Source organism: Leptonychotes weddellii, chromosome 7 (assembly GCF_054177405.1).
Source record: "Leptonychotes weddellii isolate Sample4059 chromosome 7, ASM5417740v2, whole genome shotgun sequence".
Lineage (NCBI taxonomy): Eukaryota > Metazoa > Chordata > Mammalia > Carnivora > Phocidae > Leptonychotes > Leptonychotes weddellii.
This window is the reverse complement of record NC_138375.1, coordinates 99,621,397-99,639,571: the sequence shown is the minus strand read 5'-3', so window position 1 is coordinate 99,639,571 and position 18,175 is coordinate 99,621,397. Positions and strand designations below refer to the sequence as shown.

Sequence of the window (18,175 nt, the reverse complement as noted above, 5' to 3'; positions counted from 1 at the left end):
ACAGATCACGACCTGACATCATATGTTTGTGTGTTTATTTTCTGTTCCCCTTCACAAGTATAAATGCTGCAGGAGAGGAGGAAATTCATGTTTACTTCCTTCTTGTATGCCCAGTGCCTAAAACAATATGTAACAGGTGCTAATAAATAATTGTTTTATGCATGAATGAATAAAGTGTGCAAATTATCAAAAACTTACATTTAAGTATCATTTTTCTTTCTAGCTTGGATTAGAAAAACAAGAAAGACTCCACCTACAATGGAGGTAAGAATACACAATGAAAATATTCAAATAGCATGTTTTTATAATGCTGTGTTTCTCAATTAGGAGTTTATATAAAGCCTCAGAATAAATATTATGCATCTTCCCAGAGTGTTAATTTTACTCCACAGAAAACAATTTAAAATGTCTTTATAATAAAATAAATGCACAAGTTATGGAATGTAACATGAAATTCATGTGAATTTTTAAATGAAATAAGAAAAATGCAATACAAAACAAAAATACATTTTAGAAAGTTTAGACTTAGAGCAGTTTGCATCAGGACATTTCGCCTGGTTCCTGGGAGCTATTTTCTGATATGGGTGCTTGGTGGAAAAGTCTGAGAAACACTGAATCTCATGGTCCTGTCCAAATCATGCTCTGCTTATTATGCCCTTAACTTTATAGCAAATGTAAACTTTTATAATTTTGTACACATTTAACTCTATCAAGTATCTGAAGAAACTTTAAAATATACAATTAGCATGTAACACGAAACAGATTAATAGTTGAATTTTTATTTTAAACTTTAAAAACATAGTTTTGGTAGTATGCAGAATAAAAAGTATAGCAATGCTATGATGTACATATTTTTAAAACATTTCATAATTTTTATTTTAAAACAATAACATAAAGTGTTCTAAAAATACTTCATAAATGTATTTCATAAGAGGAGAATTCCCAAATTCATTAGTGTACTGCCTGTTCCTTTTCTTCTATTTAGGACTTCCTTTCTGTTTTCTCTCCCCTCTCCCATCACTACTACAACCCTAATAACAAGAGAAATGGGCTCCAACACTCAGGCCCCACTTGTTGAGAGGTAGAATTCATGATGACCCATAAATTGACATACTTATGCTCCATTTCTCCTGTACTAGCCCAACAATGTTTGTCAGGCCAGAATCTGAATGAGTGCATCTCTAAACCCATTTCTAGCTTTGTATGTTGTTTCCACTATGGCCCTGCCCTACTCTTGTCAAATCCTTCTTTCTAATATCAGTGAATCTTGGAATAAAAAGGAAGAAAAGTCATTGTGATCCAAGATTCAGAGGCATCCCCAGTGGTTTACAATGGTAGGAATCATCGAGGAGCCCTCCTGAGAACCCTTCTCTTGACCATAGTAAGAGCTCCTGTTCTCAGAACTAAAGATGTTTCTTCTATCCTTAGAACTTTAAAAGCCTTCTTCAATGGAAACGTTGATACGCAAAGTGATTAGATGGAGAAAACTGCAACAATTAGGCCTAAGACACCACCCTGTAAATTTCAGGTTTTTCACACAAGCTCCAATTAGAACAATAAGACCAAGCCATTTCATCCATGGTGCTCACATTCTTGAATATATGAAAAGGAGCCTTCCCTTGCCTCTTTTCTAAAGTTCTATCAATCTCATCCTTCTTTATGCTCTTCTGTACCTTCCCAACACACACACACACACACACACACACACACACACACACACCCTTTTCCTCCCTCCTGATCTTTTCTTTTCCATTGTGTTTCAGGAATTTCTCTTTCTTTGTTAGCAAATTAACCTTCACCTTTAATATTTTCTTAGGAACTTTCTCTACCACAAAGCCGCAACTGAAATCTGCCTGTGTCTGAAAGATAGTGAGCCTCTTCATGCTCATTTTACCACAACCCACAGAAAGAAAGTGGGTTCAACTGCCCCTTTCTTTCCCTAGTCACTTCCAAAAATATTCTTAAATTTTGTGGGGCCAGGGGAGAGTAGTAACTCGGCAATCTAAGTATATTTTTCTCCACCTGTTTATAATTTTTGTCTCTGCCAACTTCTAGGCCACTCCCCACACTGATGGTGGAGATGAGAACCAAACTTATAGACTTCTCCTTCAGTGCCTTCCCGAGTCTTAGCTGTTCCGTTTTGTTTGTTTGTTTGTTTTTACTTCATCCATACTAATATCCCTACCTCAATTGAACAACCGCTTCCATAGCCACAACTTGGTTCTTATCACCAAACACCATTCTACCACTAAAACTTGTAAATTCTTAAATTCCAGATTCTGTATGTGTCATATTAAGAGAATAAAACCTATATTTAATGTAAAATAAGACAAGTATACAGAAAACCACAAGAATTAAATGTACAGCTTAATGGGTTATTATAAGGTGAATTCCACACAGGTCAGAAACAGAACTTTGTCAGCTACTCCAGAATCATATGCCCTGTCTCAATACAACCTCCCCCAAAAGAAACCCTGAACTTGACTTTTACAATAATCATTTTCTCACAGTTTTAACTAATTTGACCACCCAGATGTACATTTTAGTTTAGAGTTGTCCATTTTGTAAAAACTTCACATTTGATTTAAATATCTGTCAATCTTTGTGGTTCTCCTCCATCCCTTTTATTTTCTTCTAAATTTGTCTGTTGAAAAACCTAGCCCATTTGACCTGTAGAGCTTGCCACAGTTTAGATTTTTTCGATCTTACGTTCTTCATGTAGTTCAACACGTTACTCTGTCTTCTGTCTTTCAATTTAGCAGCTGGATCCAGAGGCTGGATACTCATGTTTTGAACTTTTTGTAAAGATTGTAGAAAATTTTGACAAGACTATGGGAGAGCACATCTGGTTGTCCCTCTTTTTGTGATCTTCACAGTTGCTTTTGCTTAATGCCTGTATCAATTCATTGGAAACAACCTCCTAATCTTGCATGCCTGTTAAAACTAGTTAGTTTTCAAGATGTTACCAATCATTCAAGCTCTCTACTTTTTTTCAAGTCTCTTAGTGAACTCCCACCCCAAAGAGACTTTTTTCCCTTTCACCTTTACACTATGGTTAAAGACTAGCCAGTAATGCTTAAAATGTCATTTACAGTAGCATCAGAACATAAAACAGCCTGATATAAATTAAGCAAAATATATGCAAGACATGTACACTTAAAACTACAGAATGCTGGTGAGAGAAATTGAAGACCTAAATTAATGGAGAGAAATATCTGTTCGTGGATAGGAATATTTAATATTGCTGAGATGTTAATTCTTCCAAATTGATCTGCAGCAGCAAGTCGTACACTTTATCATGCATCAGAATCACCAGGAAGGCTTGTTAAAACACAGATTGCAGGGTCCCAGCCCTAGAGTTTTTGATCCACTAGGTCAGGGGGAAGACCTGAATATTTTCATTTATAACAAGTTCCTTGGTGATGCTGTTGCTACTGGTCCATACTTTGTGAACCACTGATGTAGAGAGTCAGTCAAATAAAAATCCAATTAAAATCCCATCAGACTTGTCAAAATCAAGATGTAGATGAATTCTAAAATGTATTTGAAAATGCAAAGGCCCTAAAGTATCTGAAAGCAATCATGAAAAAGGAGACAAAAATTAGAGGACATATACTGTCTGGCATTAAGATTTACTCTATAGTAATTACATAGTAATCAAGACAGTGTGGTACTGGCATTGGCATATATAAATAAGTGAATGGAAAAGAATAGAGGATCCAGAAGTAGACACTATACAGCCAATGGGCTTTTGACAGTAGCACCGAAGGAACACAATTACAATTGGAAAGTCTTTTTAACAAAAGATGCTAGAATAACTTAATATCCATGTGGGGAAAAAATAAACCTTGATCCCTACCTGACATCATGTACCAGTACTAATGCAAGATGGAGCAGAGACTAAACATAAAGGCTAAAACTTATAATGCTTCTAGAAGAAAACATAGTGGAGTATCTTCACAACTTTGAGGTAGGCAGGACATAGAAAGCACTATCCAGAAGGGAGAAACATTGATGAATTAAACTTAATCAAAATTAAAAACTAAGCTTATCCAAAGAGAACATTAGGAAAGCAATAAACTAGGAGAAAATAATCACAATCCATGTATTTGACAAAGGACTCGTATCCACACTAAATAAAGAACACCTCAACTCAATGATTTAAAAGAAAAAAAGACAAAACTAATAAAAATGGGATAAAAACCTTGAACAGTCACTTCATAAGATACAAGAATGATCACTAAGCATGTGAAAAGATACTCACCATCTCTAGTTATCAGGGAAACCACAATGAGATGTCACTATCCTGCACACCCATGAAAAGAGTGAAAATTCAAGAGATTAACAATAGCTATAACTAAAGCAACCATAACTTTCACACAGTGCTGGTTGTTGTGAAAGTAATACAGCCATTTTCAAAAACTGGCTCTTTGTTATAAAATCAAACACACAACCTATGACCCCACATTTTTTCTCCTGGCCTCTTTGAAGGCATGAAGGAATAGATTTTTAGGCACACTTCTTGGGAAGCTCTAGCCAAAAGAAGGTTTCATTGCTTGGCAGACCATGGAAGGCCTCCTGATATGTGCCCAGCCCAGTTTTCTTACTTTCCTCCTTACACTTGGTACACCCACTGTCCTCTCCGAGGAACTTCTTACGGTCTCTCAGGTTTACTGTCTTTCCCCTCTCTCATCAGCTGGCACACTTCTGCTCATGCTTAATTCCCTTTAAAATTCTTTGATGCTTTCCTCAACTTTTTATCTCATAGAGTTAGTCACTCCTTTCTGGATATAACTATATGCCTTGTACAGCTGTATAGCCCTTTGAGTTCAGTATTCCCACTCTTTGTTTTGTTCATCCGTCTTTCTGACTATATTGTAAAGCTGTATGGCACAAGGATTATGTCTCATTCATTTGTAGGTCACAGACACCTAACACAGAGCCTGATTCATTATTAGATAGGCTTTTGTCAACAGAATTGGAAATCTCAGTGGCATGTCAGTATATTACATGGTTTCCATGACAGAGTTTGAATTCCTGACAGCCAATTATAAAATGACCCTGTTAAACTGAACATATTTTGAAGGTGAGCATTGCCTGTCCTGCTGTCCTAGAAATCCACATTTTGCTGCAGGTTGCCAAGGTAGTACAGCACCTGTTCATCAGTGTGGTACCAGTTGAATTAACATGTCACAAAATTAATGAGGTAGACTTTTCCTAACAGTGACTCTATTCCATTAGAAATCACATATAGCAAATATTTTTAAATATTGCTTCTCCTTTCAGACTGACAAAACAGTAGGAAACAAAATAAAGTTTTCCATTTTAAAAAGTAAATAGATGTATTGCCAAGTATTGACAAAATACATGACTCAGGAAGAGGTTTACAGACAGTAGAAGAAAGCTGTAATAATGGACCTCACCTGCTTCATTTTTAATACATATGCTCCATGAAAAAGGAAGAGGAAATTCTATAAACCAGTAGAAAATGGAGTTGGAGATGGTGATGCTGTAGTCAAACAAAAGGTTGGGGTAGCGTAGGATAATACTTCACAGTAACTTGTTTACTTGACTGTGTTCTAAGATCTGAGCTGAAAGCTCCAAACTCGTTTTTGTCCATGTCCAAGGTGATCTGGCTCTAAAAGATATCACAATTACTAAAAGACATGTGAGTTTGAAATAGTAGCCAGAATTTCAGTATATTAATTTACAATAGTAATTCAGTTGGCACAGGAGGAAAACAGTAGGTTACCTGGTGAGTATGTCTTTAGGATATGGGGCGTTAAGTAAAATAAATGTTTAATTGCATCAGGCCTAAAATTGCCTGTTGTGTGCATCTCAAAATAGGGATAATCTGACCCATAGGAATGGAAATATTTAGATAGAATTGGCCACAGTTACCAACATCTGTCTCTATCCTAGGAATAACCTTATGATTTGGAATAGGAAAAATTGCTACATGCTGGTTGAGGCTTTCAGGGACACACTGTATGGATTGCCAGTGTTTGCCTCTGTGATTGTCTTTTTTTCTTTGCTTCCCCGTTCTGACTGACATATTATTGATTTGGCTCTTACAGTGGTTATATTATGATCAAATGTTGCTGGCCCTGCAGCTATATTCTTTCATTTATTCTTTTCACATCTCTGCTCTGGCCTATATTGTGTTGATCTTACAGTTTAACTTTCAGCAAGGAATCTTATTTCTGAAATCTTGAGGTCCATTTTACCATTGTCTCCAAGTAACTGACACTTACTGATTGAGTTCTCAGTGCCCAGTATTAATTGTGTTCGTTTTATAAGTTACAGAATTGAAATGTCTTAAAATGGACATTTTTGCATATGTAACCTCACTTTCCTGATACCTTAAATTGCAAAGATAGAGTGTAGGTTCTTGTGGAAAAACAGACCCGTACTTCAAACCTCACACTATCATTTCTGGTTATACAGTGGAAATGGGTGAGAAAATTGCAGCATGCTTGTATGCTGGGTTACAACATCATTCATTAAAGATGAATGACCTAGAGCTGGGTGTATCAGTGGGGCTAAATCTCAGAAACATGATGTCAAGCAAAAAGAGAAGTTACAGAAGATTTCATACAGTATGATACCATTTCTATAAAGTTTGAAAGCAAGGAAAGATTAACGGACCTTCAAGCAAAATTAGCAAGTTAAGCTATGAATTTACTTTATCCTTTCAAGCCTAATGAAAACAACAGCAAAGGGATTTATTTTAAAAAGCATAAACCTACAGGGTCAAAGAAATTGAAGAGGAAAAAACAGCAACATTGTTTTGGAAGCTGGAAAGCAGATGAACAGGTGGTAACAGATTTAGCAAAATTGAGAATGTCTTCTAATCTGGCAGAGAAGAAAGCCCCGAAGCAACCCCGTTTACATCACAGAAGCCCCGAATGCTCAGTAATTGGCAGTGCCAGGAAATCCTAAAAGTGGAGTTGAGGCTGGTGCTAAAAACAATAACCCGGTTGAAAATCTGTTTAAGAAGCAATTAGATGCTAAGCAATAAATTGTAGGCAAAATGGTAGAATTGGAAAAAATCACCATTTTTCAGTGATCATTGTAATAGCTTACTCAGGAAAAATCATTAGTGTGTACTAAAGCCATTGGGACAGATTTTGTTGGGAAACGGGATATTTACGTGAGCTCAAGTTATCTCCTTACAGAATACTTACTAATTACAAAGGGGGAAAAAAGGTACGTTTATAGTAGATAAATCTAGTGGATACCACCTTAACCAAGTGGTCAAAAGTTGTACCAAGTAGAACAACTTGACATCATTGTGTGCCCCTTGTGTAATGCACTGAGAATCAGACAATACTTACGTTGTATTTCTTAAAATGCATGATCTTTATCTAATCATGAGGAAAGAACTGGAAAACCTAAATTGGAACACATTTCAGGTCATGTCAGTGTTATGAACAACAAAGAAAGACTAATCAACATGGCAACTAAATGTAATATGTGACCCTGGATTAGGGGGGCGAACTTAGCTATAAATAAGGACAGTATTGGGGTAATTAGTAAAGTTTGAACATGAACCATATATTAAATAATAGTACGATCTCAGGGTTAAGTCTCCTGAAGAAAAAAGAAGGATGCTGTTAAATTCTCTTTGTGAAAGTTTGAAAACCCAGCAACTTCTCTACCCAACTGAGAACTGGGAGTTTATATATGGAAAAGGAAAAACAATATCCAGACAAATTTGAGGAAAGAGGTACCAATCTGAAAATAGGAGTGATTGAATGAACACATACTTACTGAACTTAACAAGTGAGGTTGAATTATAGATAGTATAATTCCAATACCTGGAAAATACACAGAATTTACTTATTATTTCTAAGGAAAACAAAGCTTAGGTAGGAAAAAGAAAAATAATCCTGGTATACTAGATAACTTACTTGTTATAGTGTGTATTCATAATCATATAAATATTGAATATTGATATACCACTATATTGAGAGTATTAAGCCTCAAGAAGGATGAGGTAAATCCTCATTTTCAATAGTAAGTTAATATACAGTGCTTAAATTTGAAAAATAAAGAAGTGATAACATACGAATGTTATTTAGATATTGAGGAGGGATCAGGAGCAGAGTCTCCTTTATAGCTGTCAAACATTTTCATTTTCGTGGCTCCCTTGTTTGGCCTGTGCCATAACCGGAGACATCAAGTGAAAGCATATAAAGTAGTTGTTTGGGGGGAGAGAGAACTATATTTCATAATAAGCTTTGTAGAACAATGTGGCCGCACAAATTATGTGAATATGTAATTTTGATTTAAAGAGGAGAATTTTAAAAAACAGTGCTATAGATGAGAGGTAGCGAAGTTGTTCCCCAGAGTACCAGCAAGGAACTATTTCAGGCGTTGTGAGACACAGTGTCATTGCTCGTATTTAACTCGGCTGTGGTAGTGTGAACGCAGTTACAGCAGGCAGTACGTGAACAAGCGAGTGTGGTTGTGTGCAGTGTAACTTTATTCGCAAAACAGGTGGTGGGTAGATCCTGGTTTGCCAACCCCAGCTGTTGATGAGTGCCTTTCAAATTGGGATACCTCTACAGCTGAGAACACAAAGGCTTTCAGTGGGATATGCAGGTATGGATCGCTTTAAAGACATTAATTTCCCTATTCTCTCTTTCCATATGTCGTCTTTCCTAAAAATGATCTGCCTGAGAACTCTTTCTGGTCTGCCAGTTCTCCTTTTTGACGTCTTTCATAGTCATCTTGTCTCCCACTTTTCAAAAGGAAAGCTTACCCCTTGTCCATGCTAAATCTTACTCTGGTGCGTTGCCTTGGGGTTTAAAAATCTCCAGGGCACCAAACAGAGACTTGGAGACTGAATTTCTCCTGAGGGAGAGTCTCTTGAGACTAAAGCAGAGAAAGCTTCAGTAAAAATTACTGAAGGGGGAACACATTATTTCAGCCAGGTGACAAACTCGTGGCAAGGATCCATGCCTTAGGGCGCCTGGGTGGCTCAGTTGGTTAAGCGACTGCCTTCGGCTCAGGTCATGATCCCGGAGTCCCTGGATCGAGTTCCGCATCGGGCTCCCTGCTCGGCGGGGAGTCTGCTTCTCCCTCTGACCCTCCCCCCTCTCATGTGCTCTCTCTCATTCTCTCTCTCACAAATAAATAAATAAAATCTTTAAAAAAAAAAAAAAAAGGATCCATGCCTTATAGTTTCTCTGTCTACCTAGCTAGCTATCCATTTATCTCTCTTAAATTAAAATCCACAAGTGAGAAAGTTGTCATGGGGACATATAATAATACATTTATTTGAATTTAAAAACTAAGTTAGACTTTTTCTGACAGAGTAAGTCACATTTGGCTGATTGGGTTTGACATTGAGGACTGGCTTTGCCAATGAGGTTATATGGTTATATTTTCCACATTGAATAAGTTAAACTGCAGCTGCAAGGCTTTGGCAAAAAACGTACTTAGAGGATGCATTCAATATGCAATAAACCGGAAAATACATCCTTTGCTATATTTAAGTGTCAGCTTAAATGTGCAAGATAGGTACATGGTTTTCAAAAGTCTTAAGAGATACGTGTGCCAACAAATTTAGGAAATCACTGCTCCCATTGTTTATGGATATATAAAGGTGTAGTAAAAGTTTTAAAAACATGCATGAAAATGATAGACAAGAAATTGAGGGTAGTTATTACCTCTGGGGAAGGAGAATGTTGGGGGGAGGGGTCACAGTGTTTTATTGGTCATATCTGTAGTATTTTATTTTTTAAGCTGGATCATGGTCATATCTGTAGTGTTTTATCTGTGGTGTTTTATTTCTTAAGTTGGTTATAGCTGCAGTATTTTGTTTCTTAAGCTGGATGGTGGGCACATGGGTGTATATAATATTATTAACTATATTTATACACTTGAAATATCTTATTAAAAAAGAATACAATGAAACCTTGTAATCCTATATTTTAAGAGAACATGTTGGGTCCCTGATACAAAAATAAGATATTTAGAATAAACTGAAAACTGGAATGCTTGAAATTCTAAAATACTAAAAGCACATAAGGAGTTATCATAGCAGTATGCATAAGAAACCATCAGTGTGTTGGGGCGCCTTGGGTGGCTCAGTCAGTTAAGCTTCTGCCTTCGGCTCAGATCATAAGCTTCTGCCTTGGGCTCAGATCATGATCCTGGGGTCCTGGGATCAAGCCCCTCATCTAGCTCCCTGCTCAGTGGGGAGTCTGCTTCTTCCTTTCCGTCTGCCCTTCCCCCCTCTTCCTGTACTATTTCTCTTACTCCCTCTCTCTCAAATAAATAAATTAAATCTTTAAAAAGAAACCAATCAGTGTGGCTTAGTTTTTGGAATTCCTTGTTAAAACCCTAATGCTAAAAATAAATAAATAAATAAATAAAAAATAAAAAAATAAAACCCTAATGCTTATATATTTCTATTATTCATTCAGTTACTTACTAAGCACCTGGTATGTGCTTAATAGCTACCATAATTTCCTTGTAGACCTCTTTTGTACGTACCAATCTGTCCTAGATACCATAACTCTGTTAAATTATGTTTAGATTTTGGTTTTAGTATCTTTTTTTTTCCCTCTGAGAAAGCGAATTCGTCTGATTAATCTTTAAGATTGCAAGGGAAAAATATTCACATATTGCCTTCAGGAATGAGATCTTATTGCAAGTTTACACAGGAGCATTATGTCTTCAGTTGTGCAGTCATTCCAGGATCTTTGGTTTCCAAGACTAGAAAGGATATATCCTTGAGCTTGATCAACATCCCATTCTTTAGTCACCTACTAGCATTTCTTCCTCCCCGAAGATGATGTGTCTGGATGGGTTTACCACCATTCACAATGAAAAGTTCCTGTTGAGTGGGAGTTATGCCAGTCATTTGACCTCCCTCATGCCTACCGCATTTGTGCCTGTATTTGACCAGGCAAAGCGGCAGTCCTCTCCCCATTCAGGAGCACCTGAAGCTCTGCAGTTTATCCCTGCCAGTATAATTATTGGGTACTTCTGTGACTCTGGCGTGGCCAGAGTTATGATTTTACTTGTTTTTTTCCCTTTGTTTGATTAAAAAATTAGTGTAACAATTTTAAAAACAGATGGTAAATTACCCCAAATCCTATGACTGGTTGCACAACTCAACTTTAACAAGTTATTCATATATTGGTACATTATTGTAATTTGGGCATACTTTTATTATTTTGTATTCTGATGTTTTCATTTAACTATCAAAAGAATAAAGCCAGTACTTGAAACACAAGAGCGTAACACTTAGAGATGCCTTTTCTATATACCTTTTTTGATATTGACCTCTAGCTTTGTAAAAGCTGAGATGATATAAATTTGCCATGTTCCTCTAGAAAAATGTGGGAAGATATGAAAGTGAATCACTTGAGCATTTTGAGCTCCTTGGAGTCTATACTCAGTCATAAGCTACTATATCTCCCTTACTGTAGGTATTTATTAATTGTACAAGAAATTTTTATTCTAGTTTGTGTTGTAAATCTTCCTGGTTTTCAAAATATTGATTTTAAGTAGGGCTTGCTAAAAAGTATCTCAAATTTCAAGCATCCCACCTTTCTCATTCTGAAAGGATTGCTTCTTATATGCCTCTGTACAAAGCTGAGGTCTGAGTTTCAGCTTAGTTTATCCTTAGCACATTTTTTCTTCTATTTTGCTCTTTTATCTGACTTCTAAGGAGCGGAACAAAAAAAGTTTTTTTTAAAGATGTATATAAATAAAGTGCTATTATTTATTATTTTTAGATATGCTTATGCTCAGTTTCTTCTGAGATTCATCATAACTTACTAGGTGCATATTAAAAAGTATACAGAATTAGTTCTGAATAGTTAACCTTCTGAGACATATCATCAGTCACTAAAACATGTCCCATTTAAGTTTTAAAACTGGGCTTACATCCAGAGTGAAAAAGGTTAAGGGAGTTAAAATGAGGTCAGGGTTTTGTTTTTGTTTTTGTTTTTGTTTTTTAATCCACACTCTTTCTCAGTTATCTTACCAAAACAATTTCTTGTGATTTTTCTCTTATTCTTCCATGCTGGAGAAGTAATGATTTTTTTCACAATCTAAATTAAAAAAAAAAATTGCTACTGATCACTTTTATCAGATGTTACTTGTTTTCTTTAAATGGGGGTAATAATGGTGCTTAGGAAGATTGTATGGGTGATGTACCCTCTAGGATACCAAGCCACAGTTGACTGTCACAGTTAGGTATGCCAGATTTTATTCTCAAATATTTATTATGACAGTGATAAAATACTACACTAATTTGCTATGTGTATGTTGTTCCTATGGTGATAAGAAATTAGGCATTTTATATAATTTTTCTGATATACATATGTTCATTGTGTTTTATGTATTCAAATATACTTAATTTCCTTCTCAAATACCACATTCTGTTGCCACTGTGATGCATTTTTTTTACCAGTATTCTAAATTTTTTTTTTTTTTAAGATTTTATTTATTTGACAGAGAGAAACACAGCGAAAGAGGGAACACAAGCGGGGGAGTGGGAGAGGGAGAAGCAGGCTTCCCGCCGAGCAGAGAGCCTGATGCGGGGCTCGATGCCAGGATGCTGGGATCATGACCTGAGCTGAAGGCAGACGCTTAACGACTGAGCCACCCAGGCGCCCCTTTACCAGTATTCTAAAACATGAGCAAATGAATGTGTCATCTAGGGCAGGGTTTTTCAATTTATGTGCTACATTAGAGGGCTGTGAAATCAATTTAGTGGGTTATTAAAAAATAAAGTAGAAAAAAATATGGGATAGGAAATACCAGCATATAAAACCTTACTAACGGTGAGTATTGTTTTCTGAAATTCTTGTTTCACATACATATATGCGTATGTTTGTGTGTCAGTTGTAATGTAAAATGTATTTCTTACTGCAGTGGTTAATTTTTTTTTTAAGATTATTTATTTGTTGGGGCGCCTGGGTGGCTCAGTCGTTAAGTGTCTGCCTTCAGCTCAGGTCATGATCCCGGAGTCCTGGGATCGAGCCCCGCATCGGGCTCCCTGCTCGGCGGGAAGCCTGCTTCTCCCTCTCTCACTCCCCCTGCTTGTGTTCCTTCTCTCACTGTGGCTCTCTCTATCAAATAAATAAAATCTTTAAAAAAAAAAAAAGATTATTTATTTATTTATTTATTTATTTTTGCGAGAGAGCGCGCCCATGTGGGCGCGCGCGAATGCACACCCGCGAGCACGAGCTCGGGGGGGAGGGGCAGAGGGAGAAGCAGACTCCGCTCAGCAGGGAGCCTGATGGGGGGACTCAGTCCCAGGACCCTGGGATCATGACCTGAGTCGAAGGCAGACGCTTAACCAACTGAGTCACCCAGGTGCCTGCGATGGCTAATTTTTATGTGTCAAGTTGACTAGGCCATAGCAACCAGATATTTGGTCAACCACTAGTCTAGATTTTGCTGTGAAGGAATTTTTTTTAGCTGATATGAACATTCAACAATAGATTTTGAATAAAGCAGATTATCCTCCATAATGTGGCTGGGCCTCATCCAGTCTTAGTTGAGAAGAAAGACTGACATCCTCTGAGGAAGAGTGGATTCTGCCTGTAGATTCCTTTTGGACTCAGGCAACATCACCTCTTCCCTGGGTCTCCAGACTGCCAGGCTACCAGGAAGATTTGGACTTCCTAACCTCCACAATTATGTGAGTCAATTCCTTAAAATTAATCAATTCCCAGGGCGCCTGGGTGGCTCAGTTGTTAAGCATCTGCCTTCGGCTGGGGTCATGATCCCAGAATCCTGGGATCGAGCCCCGAGTCAGGCTCCCTGCTCAGCGGGAAGCCTGCTTCTTCCTCTCCTACTCCCCCCAACCCCCACTTGTGTTCCCTCTCTCGCTCTCTCGCTGTCGAATAAATCTTAAAAAAAAAAATTAATTCGCCCATATATATACATATATTCATACACATACTATATATGCATATAAATATATATATATACACACACATTCATACACATCTTATTGGTTCTGTTTCTTTTGAGAACCCTGATATACTTACTTAAAGGTCATAGTACAAAAAGTTGAAAATTACTAATCTTGAGAGTAGTTTTTTAACCTAGCGACTGGTATATGTAAAATGCTTGGCCCTAGCTCAAGATAGGCATTAGATAAGTGATAGCTGCTATTATTTTATTATTTCTGCTTGTTATTATTTAAAGTCCAGGAGAATCCTAATTTGATGTGAAGTTATGTTGAGATATTTCTAAGTTCTATACTCATTTAAACTATCTTTTTAAAGAGATTAATCTGCATTTGAGAATAACGTTGTGGTATTTTGAATGTTTGCTTTATAGAAATTATTGTCAAATTTTCTGCTTTGTTTCCTTCTCCCCATTTGTATGGCCTAAGAGCTGCCTGCGTTTTTTCCACCATAATATTCAGAGCAGTTTAATATTTTTGAATTTGTGAAAAGATACTCTTTCTTTACATGTAGTTCAAGGTGATTTAAATTCTTTTTTTTTTTTTTTAAGATTTTATTTATTTATTTGACAGAGAGAGAGACACAGCGAGAGAGGGAACACAAGCAGGGGGAGTGGGAGAGGGAGAAGCAGGCTCTCCACCGAGCAGGGAGCCCGACGTGAGGCTCAATCCCAGGACTCTGGGATCATGACCTGAGAAAGGCAGCTGCTTAACCGACTGGGCCACCCAGGTGCCCCAAGGTGATTTAAATTCTTAATCTCAATGTAAGGGACAGACATAAAAGAACCCAGTATCACCTGCCCTCCCTCACATCCTCTTGTCCTACTTTACTCCAGCCTAGCTGCAGCTACCATCTATCATATGTATCACGTTACTGTAGCTCTGCTGAGTAGCTTTAGCTTTCTGCTTTGACACTGTAGCATGAGATACCTGTGGGTAATAAACCTGGAAATGTGTGAGGATTACCACACCAGGTGACGCTTGATCCATGGCTATAGGAGCTAATGGATAAATGCTCCCTTTCTGCCCCATAGGCAGACAGGTCAAGCACATTGAGACAGTTCGGGCACATTCAACATGACTCCTCAAAAGGTTCCAGCAGGAATTGGGTCCCAGAGTCCAGAGCACTGACCAGATCCAAAGCATACCTCTAGTTTGGCTTTCCTTCCCTGTTTCACTCTCTCTAGGATCTTACTCCTCTTCTCGGGGATCACTTGTTCAGCATCAGATTTATTGAAACCAAAATTGTTGTCTGTAGTAGACAAAATTGAGCCCAAAATTGAAATGGTCAGTACCTAGTAATTAAATTCATCAGGCCAACTGACTTTGTAACATGAGTGCACATTGGTCCTGTTGGCACAAAATAATATGTTCCTTAGAAATATTGAAGAGAAAGAGTGTGTGTAGGTCTATCAGATATACTTGAAAATTTTGTGACCAAAGTCATCTTAATGGGATAAAATTCTGGGCTGTCATTCAGTACTTGCCCAGATACTTGAGAGACCCTGAGATTAATTTTTCAAGAACAGCTGACTTGGCCTATAAGCATTATTGAAACTTAACTCATACAGGAGTCCAGTGATTTGGTTTCCTAGTAAGAATCCTGATTGTACTTTTCTAGCTTGATTGTGGAGTGACTATCTTACTGCTGCCCATCAGGGATTAGAAGCAGGCATCTCCTTTCCACATGGAACACTGCTAACAAACTGACCTACAGAAGTATTCCTTAGATTGTCTTAGATTTGAACCTTTCAAAAGTGTGGCTGAAGGAAATTATGTCTAAAGATCTTTTTTTTTTTTTTTGTCTAAAGATCTTCTAGGATAGAACTACCCAGCTGGTGAGCCAGAGCTGTATAGAGATATTCCCACAGTATTGATGCTCTTAGTCCTCCACTGGCCATTTGCTTCCTGTTGTGAAAAATTGGGGGAAGAATTGCCTAAGGCCGCACTGTGCAATAGAAATATGTTAGCCACATATTTAATTTTAAATGTTCCAAAAGGCCCATTAGAAAAAGTAAAAATAGGTGAAATTAATTTTAATAATGTATTTTATTTAACCAAGTATATCAAAATATTATCATTTCATCTCATTATTGACATATTTTATGTTTTTAATACTAATCTTTGAAATCCAGTGTTTATTTTACACTTACAGAATATCTTTTTTTAAAAAAGATTTATTTATTTATTTGAGAGAGAGAACGCCCGCGCACGACGGGGGGAAGGGGCACAGAGAGAGGGAGACAAGCAGACTCCCCGCTGAGTGGGGGGACACCCCCCCCCACCAACATGGGGCTCAATCCCAGGACCTGAGATCATGACCTAAGCCAAAACCAAGAGTCAGGTGCTCAACTAAGTCACCCAGGCACCCTGCCTTAGAGCATATCTTAATTCAGACTAGCCGCATTTCAGGTTGTCAAAGCTGCATGTGGCCGGTGTTCACCATTGAACAGTGAAGATCTAAGGGATATACTAGCCACCTCCTGTATCAAGTGAGATCATCAGACATATAGCTCCTCCCTCATTAAGTTCTAGCTTTTCTGTTTTGGGCCTTTGAGCGAGTGAAAAGGCTGGAAGATAATCACTTCTGAATCTGTTTGAAAGTGATTACTGAAGATGTTGGTTATTTTGCTGTTTATCTCTTATTTAAGAATTTCTCAAAACCAAATTCTTCATGGAATTATCTACCAGAAAAAAGTTTTTTTTCTCTCTAAAAGAATAAATATGTTTCCTTTTATTAAGTAAAAAGAGTTACATAATTTGTTTAGCTTTTTGCCCAGGCTATTAGGAAGTTGAGACTAAAAGGTACTGTTAAATCCCAGAAACTGTATTAACACTTGTAGTTACCATGTATCGTTCCTCCTTTTCCCCATGGTTTGACTTTTTAAACAATTTTCTTTTACTTCTACTTTTTTTTTTTTTTTTACACATCTTCTTAACAGCTTTCTTTTACTCCTTAAAAAACTGGATCCCTAGATTCATTGACTAAGTGAATACACTCTGGCTAGGGAAAGAAATGTATGCGTTTACTCTGTTAAATGTGCTAATCTGTGGTACATTTCCGATGGGCAGATGTGCATAATTCAGTACTGGGGTGGCATAGTTGCAATGGACTTGACTTTACTGCAAAAGTAGGGAACTGTGGAGCCTAGCGATTCCTCACAGAAAAAGGCATGAGGCATTTCTTTGTTGAAGTGATGAGAGAGAGGGAGGGAAGGGAAGAACGAAGGCAGATAGATGCAGATGTAATTAAGAGATGTATTTATTTCAGAGAGTTGGCTTACGTGATTGTAGGAGCTGGCAAGTCAGATATTTGCAAGGCAGGCAAGCAGGTTGAAAATTCTTGAGCAAAAGCTGAGCCTGCAGATTTGAGACAGAATTTCTTCTTCCTCACGGGACTCTCAGTTTTGCTTTTAAGGCCTTTCAAGTGACTAGTTAAGAGTCACCCAAATTATGAAGGATAGCTCCTTTACTTAGAATCAACGGATCATAGATGTTGACTGCTTTTACAAAATACCTTTGCAGTAACACCTAGGTTAGTGTTTAATTGAATAACTGGGTACTGTGGCCTAGCCAAGTTGACACATAAAACTAATCATCACAGATGATAGTTAGTGCTTATATTTTGATAATTAGTTTTTAGTTATATTTTTTGTTGTAAAATCCGTTGGATTTTTACCTGAAGCTAATGTAACATTGTGTGTCAGCTACACTCGGGTAAAAAAAAAAAAAAAAAAAAATTTAAAGAAAGATGTCTTTTAAAATAAATTTATCTAAGTAAGAAACTTAAAAAAAAAAAATCCACTGGGTTTTGAATCCTCTGGAATTTTGATCTTCAAATTGCTTGCCAGGAAAGTATGAATATGACCCAGTGAAAAAAATTCTACTCACAAGAATATGATTAACCTTTTAGGTACTAGTATTTGGGCCATGATAATTTGAATCAGTCTTTTATTGTTTTTATTTTCTAGTTATTGGATATTTTACAATATGGAATTTCCTTGAACAAGAAACAACACATTAATCAGTGTTTTATTTGTACCTCTGGTTTTTTTTGTTTTTGTTTTTAATTTTATTATGTTATGTTAGTCACCACACAACACAACATTAGTTTTTGATGTGGTGATCCACGATCCATTGTTTTCGTATAACACCCAGTGCTCCATGCAGTACGTGCCCTCCTTATACCCATCACCGGGCTAACCCATACCCCCTCCCCTCTAAAACCCT

General features: G+C 37.2%; 1 protein-coding gene across 2 annotated transcripts in view; it reads left to right on the top strand.

Moving 5' to 3' along the window:
* Window positions 1–18,175, top strand: part of NDUFAF2 (NADH:ubiquinone oxidoreductase complex assembly factor 2) — a 145,282-nt gene that overhangs the window by 106,442 nt on the left and 20,665 nt on the right. For both annotated transcript variants that reach the window (XM_006727976.3, XM_081826827.1), the window contains exon 3: window positions 224–264. In XM_006727976.3, the coding sequence (XP_006728039.1) occupies window positions 224–264 (41 nt within the window). The remainder of the gene's footprint in view (window positions 1–223; window positions 265–18,175) is intronic.